The 10018-nt window shown below is 40.3% G+C and overlaps 1 protein-coding gene and 1 pseudogene across 2 annotated transcripts; one reads left to right on the forward strand and one right to left on the reverse strand.

Moving 5' to 3' along the window:
• The first annotated feature begins 4235 nt into the window (after nucleotides 1–4235).
• On the forward strand, nucleotides 4236–5477 carry LOC133744619 (xylulose 5-phosphate/phosphate translocator, chloroplastic-like; annotated as a pseudogene).
• A 295-nt stretch (nucleotides 5478–5772) lies between these two features.
• Nucleotides 5773–9798, reverse strand: LOC133746415 (AT-hook motif nuclear-localized protein 25-like). Of its 2 annotated transcripts, XM_062174602.1 has the most exons (3): nucleotides 7927–9798; nucleotides 6306–6362; nucleotides 5773–6162 (listed from the first exon to the last, which is right to left on the reverse strand). In XM_062174602.1, exon 1 carries the CDS (start codon nucleotides 9065–9067, stop codon nucleotides 8132–8134), a length of 936 nt encoding a protein of 311 aa, XP_062030586.1. In that variant the 5' UTR covers nucleotides 9068–9798; the 3' UTR covers nucleotides 5773–6162; nucleotides 6306–6362; nucleotides 7927–8131. The 2 variants fall into 2 exon arrangements, with proteins under 2 accessions (XP_062030586.1, XP_062030587.1); XM_062174603.1 differs by lacking the exon at nucleotides 6306–6362.
• Nucleotides 9799–10018: the final 220 nt, after the last annotated feature.

Below are 10018 nucleotides of genomic sequence, written 5' to 3' on the forward strand. Positions count from 1 at the left end.
ATTGTTTGAGAAAACTTCCTTCATGAAAGTTGTAAATGACGTTAAGCAGATTTCATGGACATGCAGCACGCTAAAATCGGAATTAGTATGAAAGAGTTATGATCTGAAAAGCGAAAGCTACTATTTCAGAAACTTGCTATAAATAGCAAGTTACTAAGGGTAACTTTCCATTTTAGTATGGAAACCCTAGCTGGAATTCTCACCAGTGCGACTCGGTTACCGGCCCAACCCGAACCCAAGATCTGACGGGCTCTTCACCGTCTGACCTTCCCAAGCCACGTCGCTAGTGCCGTTCGAACCACGTACGTCTTCCTCCTCTACAGACTCATGGACGTGGTTCGTGCTATCCAGCCATAAGGAAAGAGAATCGACAAGAAAACTAGTCACGGTGCCGCCAGAAGCAACACGGCTCGATCTCTCTTTTCTAGCGACTTCGACCCGAGAAGTTACTTGGGCTATGACGCCCATGTTCCATTGATCATTCGAGTACTAGCCTTATAGCACAAATCAATAAGAGTTGAGAGAATCGACGAGTTGGAATTTTCGGGTGTCGAGGCTTTCGAAGCACTTTTCTTTGAATCTAGGCCTAACCGAGCTTGGCTGCAGATATAAAACTCCCTCCTCTGGTTGACATCAATCAATTGGTGTAAGCAGCTTATTCCAATTTAGAGTGTAGGGTGGAGGTGCATTGGGCCCACACGCAACGTGCCGCCTTCTCTGACCCTTTGCTTTCACTCGTTAGGTAGAGCTCTACGTTGGGAATGTGTCAATATGATTTTTCATGTTATTGGTGTAAGTTTGGTAATTAATCATAATTTCCGTAGTTTCGAGTTTTCAGATTTCAAATTGTGTGAATCTGACCTTTAGATCGACATCAGTTTTCATTAGATTGTTTGAATTATCGAGTCAACGTAACTTATGAAGTTTGAGCTCGCTCTGATGGAAATTCGATTTTTCGACTAATTACAATTATATGGTTTCGGTTTTGTTATAGTCAATTTATTTTTGTCTCTCAAGATTAGTTTTTCATAATCATCATTTTTGTTCAGACGAAGTGTAGATCGAGCTCAAGGAGGAATTCGACGGACAGCTGTCATAGCCATATTTCTGTGAGTGGACATTTTATTTTAAATAAATTATGCATGTGATACTAATTTTTGAATATTGTTTTCGTATTAATTTATATGAAGATATTCAGTATGGCTGATGTATTGAGATTTCATGAATTATGATTTCAATGACTTATTAATTTTTTATGTTGGTTGAGTTGTTATTGATTTTTCTTTCCGAAAGTTCTTTTTATTAATTAATCGAGTTATTCAAATTTTGAGTAATGTTGAGACAATGCCATTGTTTGAGTTAGTGAAATTTCTTTTGGAAAGATGATGACTTGAATTTTATGAGTATGTGGTGGATAGGAGGTAAGTATGGGACTAAATTTAGTTTACTCCCTCAAACTTTTGGGCAAACATCAGTTTGATCACTGATAATGCATGCATGTCGCATCTGGTCGGTAGTACCCTCCATGTGATATTCTAGTCAGCAGTATCCTCCAGAATATATTCAGTCGACAGTACCCTCTGATACGTCATCTGAGGCAATACCCTCCAAATGGCATGAATGGTTAGTCGGCAGTATCTTCTAACAATTACCTCCTAGTAGTCCGGTCGGCAGTATACTTCATATGGCATGAAATGTTAATCGGCAGTACCTTCTAGCATCAAATATTTATGTGATAATCTACAGTTGCTCGGTGATTTAAAAAGGGTTTTTATCAAATTTCTATTGCATGCTTAGTTTTTAAGAGATTGAATTTTAAGAAAACATTCAACCTTTATATTTCCCTTTTATTATTCATTTACTTTTCGTCCACTCACTAACGGTTTCTCTAAATACCTTTTCCAATGCTTTTCATTTTTTCGCGCCCAATCTGCAGATTAGTTGAGGCATAGTGGACCACTTCCACCTTTGTTGTAGGTTACATGTTTAACCTACATGTTCTTGATTTCGGTCAATGGTCTAGATTGCTGTAATTGCCAAATTTCAGTTGTAGTAATAATTTTGAGATTCAAGATTTGTGTTTAAGAATTCTTGTAAATTACTTGTAGGAGTTGACTTGTTGAGGAGAACATGTAAGCAGCTTTTGAAGTTTGAGTTGTTGTTGGCTATTAGAAGTGTTTATTTCGTCTTCATAGGTTTGAGAAGTCCATTTTTAGGGATAGTTCTGCCAAATTTTTGGTAAAGTTACGCTTAAGGTGGCCTGATAAGGCCACTTCAGATTTTAGGGACAAATCTTGTCATATATACACAAAGTCCGAGATTGACTATTAGATATAATGTGAACTTGCTAGCATTTACAACTGTTTGATAGCTCACTTGAACATCCTATGACAAAGAATAGAATATAAGAATTAATTAAGAACGTAAAGTGTGGTTTCATCATTGTAACTTTTTTAACACATCTATTAGGTCACACATTTGAAAGACGGATGTTCTACTTGCGTTTGTAGCTGTTAATGCAACAACTGATCACCACAAAATACCTAATTACATGTCACATAAATCACTTAATTTTTAGAGAACATAGAACAAAATCAACGCCCTGGGTTTAACCTCATCAAACTCAAAAGATCATAGGTTGGTAACCTCTGATACATATTTTAGACAGTCCTAAAAGGACCACCATAGACTTGGGCATGAAACTTAGAGTTAGTACGTTATACAGTTAATTTTTTTTTTTAGGGTCAAAATATCCAGTTAATTGAAAGAAAGGAAGTAAGAATATAGAAATTACTGTAGGGGTGGGCATAAACAGATCCGGAAGTGCAAAGCCAGCCGAACCGGCCCAAAAAACTAGCTCGGGGACCGAAACCGGACTAAATACTGCAGAAAAAGTGTCATTTCCGAATCGGACCGGATTTTTCCCGTTCGGGACCGAATACGGTCTTTGAACTGACCGAAATAAACCGAACCGGCCGAATAACTAATTATTTAATTTTTATTTAAATTATATTAGTTTTTATTTAAATTAATAATTTTTTTAATGGTTGTCGAATTCTTATTGGCTGAAATCAGGTTACACATAGAACCTATTGCACCTGATTCCTCTCCTTAGAACAAAACCCTAAACTCTAATTCAGCCTCATTTCGGCCTCTCATCTCTCTCGACAACCACTCTCTCACAGCCGTGCCCGACCTTCAGCCTTTGATCTGCAATTCTACACAACTCTGCCTACCAACAACGACGACAAACGACAATGAGCGATGACGCTGATCAACCAAAACCGAACCGGGCCGACTTGAAAATTCAAGTCACCCAAATTTTTCGACCCAGCCCATTAACATTCAGTTTTTGGTCCTATAATACAGCCCACCGAAGAATACGGGTCGGATACGGTTTTGGCCCAAAAATGATCCGACCCGACCCACGCCCACCCCTTGAAATTAGAAAAAAGTAATGTTCTAAAAATCTCTCTGGTCGGCCGCCTCAATTAGTTTAGGCGACGCCTAGCTAGATGGGTCAAGATAAAAGAAAATTTTCAAAATATTTTTTTTTTTTTGTCAAATACTTAAAAATGACTCTTTATTTTTAAATACTCAATATATATATATATACACACACACACACATAAATGACTCTTTATTTTTAAATACTCAATATATATATATATACACACACACACACATATACACACATACACACTTAACTTTTTTCTGGTGTTTTCAATCAATCATACTACTAAGTATAATTTTTTGTTTTAGTTTCAAATAAAAGAAACAACTGCCTATAGGGCCTGCCTAAACCCCGCCTAGGCGTTTAAGCACTAAGCGCCTCATTACCATCCGCCTACTGTCTAGTGATTTTTAAAAGGATTAAATACTTGTTACTCCCTGTACTTTGCGGCTGAAAACAGTTCAGTCCCTCACCTTTTAAATTAAACAGGTTAGTCCTTATTCTCTCTAATTCTCAAACAACAGGTCCAAAATGACCATTATACCCCTCACTTCTTTTTTTAAAATTTTTTTCTTCTCTTTTTTAGTGTTTTAATTTTTTCTACTCTCTCTCTCTATCGATTGAGGATTTTCCGCCATGGCCTCCACGACCATTTGTGGGTCTTCCGCCATGGCCTCCATGACTCTGCAGCTCACCGCTCCAGTTCCCCAACCCTAATTCCAGCTTCGATCCCATTTCCAACCGGGCCTCCACCGAGCTCCACTTCTAATCCACCACTCAAATCCCCAATCTCTCACCCTCCTCTTACCCTGAATCTCAACAGTCCTTCCATCACTGTCACTTTCTCCAAATCCACCCATCACTACCCCATCAATGCCTCCCCCTCTTCTCTCCCCAACACAAGATTCCCCACCTCATCTGTTCTGCTCCACACACCCACCAAACCTTTCATCAGAATCTATGCCCACCCATTTGGATTCTCTTCAAAACCCACTTCCCAGATCCATGGTTTGAACCCAAAGTTCCCATCTTTGTTCTCCTCCAAACCCAGATCCCAAACCCAAAAGCTTCTTCTGCTTCAGAAGCCAACCCAAATGGAGATATTGAACCCACAGTTCCAAAGCCTAAAGTCACAACCGCCCAGCTTGCCTTGATCTTTGGGCTCTGGTACTTCCAGAACATTGTCTTCAATATCTACAATAAGAAGGCACTGAATGTTTTCCCATTCCCATGGCTTCTGGCTTCGTTTCAGCTCTTTGCCGGGTCCGTATGGATGTTGATTCTGTGGTCTCTGAAGCTCTAGCCATGCCCGAAAATCTCGAAACCGTTCATTGTTGCTCTCCTTGGCCCTACATTGTTCCACACCATAGGCAACATCTCGGCCTGCGTCTCATTCTCTAAGGTCGCTGTGTCCTTCACCCATGTCATCAAGTCTGCGGAGCCTGTCTTTTCGGTGGTGTTTTCGTCGTTCCTAGGGGAGACTTACCCTATACAGGTCTGGCTTTCGATTCTTCCTATTGTTATGGGTTGTTCACTAGCTGCTGTTACTGAGGTGACATTCAATTTGCAAGGCCTGTGGGGGGCTTTAATTAGCAATGTGGGGTTTGTGTTGAGGAATATTTATTCGAAACGGAGCTTGCAGAGCTTTAAAGAAGTGGATGGTTGAATTTGTATGGTTGGATCAGTATAATTTCGCTGTTTTATTTGTTTCCAATGGCGGTTTTGGTTGAAGGGTCGCAATGGGTTCAAGGGTATCATAGAGCTATAGCATCTGTGGGGAAACCATCCACATTTTACTTTTGGGTGTTGTTGTCTGGAGTGTTTTACCATCTGTATAACCAGTCGAGTTATCAGGCTCTTGATGAGATTAGCCCTTCGACATTTTCTGTTGGAAACACAATAAAGAGGGTGGTGGTGATTGTGTCGACTGTGTTAGCGAGGCAACACCGTTTTGAGGCTTTGCATCGCTCGGATCGATCAGAATTTCATTTTGTAACGGAAATTCAATTTTTGAAGTTTTGAATTTTTGAGAGGAGAGTGTGAAAGGCTTTGAGGTTCTGTTCGGTTGTGAGAGAGAGAGAGAGAGAGAGAGAGAGAGAGAGAGAGAGAGAGAGAGAGAGAGAGAGAAACAATAATTTAAAAAAGGAAATAAGGGTATAATAGTCATTTTAGACCTGTTGTGGATCTGTTGTTTGAGAATTAGAGAGAATAAGGACTAACCTGTTTAATTTAAAAGGTGAGGGACTGAACTGTTTTCAGCCGCAAAGTACAGGGAATAACAAGTATTTAATCCTTTTTAAAACATTGGAAAAGAGATCTTGGCTAAAAAGATACCATCATTTTGCCAGATGAACTCTGCAAGACCTTTGTAATCAACATGTAAAGGGCAAGGCCACTAGAAAAAGAAAATAATAAAAAAACGATAGGGGCTACTTAGCTGGCTAGCTTCTTCTTGAATATTGAGAAGTAATCAAATAATAATTAACAAAAAAACAAAACGATGAGCAAGCACCAACTAGTTTATTTCTTCAATTTAATGTAGTCTAATGCTCTCCTCATTGCGTCAATATTCACTCGCCACTCGCAAAACAAACGCCTGCACCGGTATAGGTACCCAAATACAGTGGTCGTACTGATGAACATATGCACAAGTGTTCTAACTTTTCTGCTTCGATCAATAACTTGATATTGGCCAAGCAGCTAATCAGCTAGAGTAGAAAACCTTACAGTCAACCACATAAATTTACATATGATCTAGGAGACTGTACTGTAAAACTGCAAGTTCATACACTTCATCATATTGCCTCAGCAAATGCAATAAGTAAAAAGATGAAAGGAAACATTTCCTCACCTGCACGTATTTTTCAAAAACCTATCCTTTCCCAGTTTCAACAAATTATCATAGAAGCTGCAAATTTTTTTGGGAATTTGAAGTCAGTTAGAGAAAGACAGATGTAGGGTTCATATGTTAATGCAGTCTGCATGCAGTAGGCTTGTTTTAACGTGCAAATATTTTTTAACTGCCTTTCAACACATTACTGTAATTAATTACGTTTTGTAACTGACTGAACACGACACAAAGAACGTTCATTTTCAACAAGTAATTTCGTACTTTTTAGTTTCTACCGTAACGTTTAGTCAGAAAATTACTGCAAGTTTTAAGAAGACCGGTAAGATTGACAGATGCTTTCTTTGCATTGTTTCTCGGAACTCATCAGTTCTTTCATTCTAGGGTTCCTTTTTGTCTTTTCTTTTCTTTTTTATTTTTGACAGGAGTGAGACCAAGTAGCTGCGAGAGTGAAGCAGGCTCTCCAAGTTCTCAATAACTTTTTTCTAAGTTAAGTAATAAGCAGAAAATTAAATCAAGTCAAAGAATCTAAAAAAGGTACACCACATGCAACACAAACAACTATCGGGAATTTGGGTAAGGCAACTCATCAAGTAACTACATGAAGTTTAGAATATATACTTCGAGACTCTTTTAAAAGAAAACTAAGCAGGTTTTTACTCCCTGATAAGCTAAGCTAATGTCTATACCCATTTATGATCTCTTTGCTTTCCTTGAAATATTGTTTTGACAAAAAGTTGTTTAAATGGGAAAAATTTTGGGCCGGATTAAATAATCTCCAATATCGAATAGATGATCAAATGATCTCCAATTTGGCCCATTTTTTTCACAAAAGTGGTTCCTCAAAACAAACCTAGAAGATGTTAAGTTGCGATGAATGAGTTGTATTGTAAGTTGTCATATAAGAGATGCTCTAGTGTTTCTAAAAATAAGATGTTCTCTCTAGAAGTAAACTCATTAAGATGAAATTAAGTAGTTTGGTCATTAGTTTAGCCAAGGAAAACAAGGAATCTCTTATATTATCAACACAATCCAAACCAATATGAATATACAAATATATGTACAATATTATGTTTTCTATTCTGCTAAGTACGAGCATTGAATAATAGATGGAAATGTATAGAGATGACTAACAAATATTGTTTTTATTTTTTACCAATGAGGGTGAAACTTATGAACTCTCTGCAACGCTTTGTTGAACTAACATTTCTTATCACAAATATTATTCAGCTATGCATATCTAATTACAGGAAATTCACTAATAATGTAAATAAGGTCTATAGAATTACACATCAGCTATCCATGCTACTAGTTTTCATCAATACATTTCTAATTAAATGTTCATATTATATATTTTATACACATAATTGAAGATTAAACATTCCTCATATTCAATTAATTTGGCAACAAAAACTGAATAACATAATTTATATATGATCGATAATGAGGTACTAGTGGTTTCAGAGGTAAAAGAGACATGAAATTGATTGATAAAACCCTAGAAACTTGACATCGATCAGCAGTTTACCACAATATACAACTATCATTTATAGAACTGTCTGACGATATTAATGAAGAAAGTACTCGGGAAAGAACTCTGATAATCTATAATCAACTTACTGACCTTGTTCTTCCTGTGACTGAAAAGTACTAAACCAAAGCCTCAGTGAATATGGAGCGAAGGAGCTTAATTTTCCCTTGGATCCAAGAAATTTGTTGAATCTGATGGCATACCTTGCTTCATTTTTGCTCAAAGATCGATCCTCTCATGCATATATATATCTTATTCCAAAACACCAAACATTCACTCTCACTCAAACCACGTAGCACTAAAACGGAGGCCGCGGATGAGTAGCTCCACCGCTACCCCACCCGTACAAATCAGTTCCCGAAAACGCCGGATAGCTCCCCGCCCCCATGTTCCCTCCCAGATTAAAGAGACCGCCGCTGCTTCCCTCACCAAGCTGCTGATGTTGTCCTCCACCACCACCACCTGTCACTCCTGAAGATTGTGAAGCCGTCGGTTGCTGGACTTGTAACCCACCACCGCCCGCTGCCTCTTCCTCCTCCAATGGCAGCCTCTCAAACACCGCATTCGCAAACGACGCAGCCATCAAAACAACCGGCCCCGAAGCCAGCAGTGGGCCCACCACGCTGCCCCCAACCACCTGACCCTGCCCGCCCGCCAGGAAAATCGACAGTCCCCCGGCGCCCGGCGGGGCCGGAGGCGGAAGCACCGTCCCCGAGAGCGAAAGTATCTCGAACCTCCCGTGGAGAGTGACCACGCTCCCCACGGGCGCCGCCGGCTGACGCAGGGTGACGTTAGCGACGGTGCCGGTGCCGCTGAGCACGCACACTCCCCTCCCCCTCCGCCTCGCGTAGTGGGACACGCTCTCCACCACGTCTGTCCCGGCAGAGACCTCCAGCACGTGCGAGCGGAGCGCGTTGGGGCTGTCGCGCGTCACGATGATCGGCGGCTTCGGCTTGTTCTTTGACCCCGCCGGACGCCCCCGCGGACGACGTCCTGAACCCCCACCGCTACCGCTACCGCCGCCGCCGCCTCCGGAACTTGTAGCGGCGGTGTCGGACTCGATCTTGTGTTCTTGGTCTCCTTCGGGCGAGTCTTCTTGCTGTTGAGAATCGGAAGAAGGTTGAGGTTGTTGTTGCTGCGGCGGAACAGAGATGGACGGTGACGGTGGTCTCTGGAGGTGCAGTTCGGGACGGAAGAGTTGCATATATTCTGATCTGCCATTGTACCCCGCCATCGCCACATCTATTCTCTCCCACCACTTATTTGCCAGCTTTCTTTATATAACTATATAAATATATATCTTTCAACTACAACTACGAACCGAGTCTCGATCGAGTTGTCTGAGACTCATCGGTTACAAATGTTCTCGATCAGATTCATACAGGTGCTTGCTCCTTGTCGTTGTGCACAGTCTTCTATGCTGGTCAAACAACAGCCAAACCAACGGTGACAGTTACAGAACCCAAAAAAGACCAGCTCCTTATTTTCCAAATAAAGCTGAGAGCTATACGTAGGCCGGCTAAGCAGATAGATAGCACTTAAATTCAACTAGCTAGTACAGCCTAGAAGAGCAGATCCCTTTAGTGCTGCTTGTTTGGGTTACTTTCTGCAACCAGGTCAGATGATAAGCCAGCCGTAAAATCTAAACCAAAGCTCGGAAACTTGAGCTGCGGTCTCCCTGAGAATTAGATCTTGAATGAGATCAAGGGATCGAAACGATATTATTTGTACAACAGAAAGAGGAAGAGTTGGTCACTTAACGATCAGATAAGTTGGTGAGCTGTGGACTGTGGAAAGAACAAAAGAAATAATCAAAATGAAATTCGTCTGAGGAATCGACGCAATTTAAATGCTGAACTTGGAGCGCTGTGTGTGTGTGTCTGTGTCTGTGTTTATGAATGAGTTCATGATGTGAGAAAGAGAGAGAGATACGAGAGTTTTGTGGAGGAAATGGTGGAAAAGCGTGCGGTAAAAGCAGGATTCAAGCAATTACCAAGACAAAACAAGGACATATTGTTACTACTACGCGCTAACTCATGGGGCGTGCCCATTATCATATATCCCTTTTGCTCGAGAACTTTTTCTTTTTTTTTCACGGACAAGTTCATTAAAATAGGGTCCAAACTAAATCATATATTAATTTTTGTCTAAACAATAGCATCATTCAATTAAAAATCCAAACCGG

This window comes from Rosa rugosa, chromosome 4, assembly GCF_958449725.1.
Source record: "Rosa rugosa chromosome 4, drRosRugo1.1, whole genome shotgun sequence".
In the NCBI taxonomy this organism is placed as follows: Eukaryota; Viridiplantae; Streptophyta; class Magnoliopsida; order Rosales; family Rosaceae; genus Rosa; species Rosa rugosa.

Excerpts from the sequence above, each read along its gene's own strand:
- LOC133746415 (XM_062174603.1), bottom strand. The coding sequence starts at position 9,067 with ATGGCGGGGTACAATGGCAGATCAGAATATATGCAACTCTTCCGTCCC.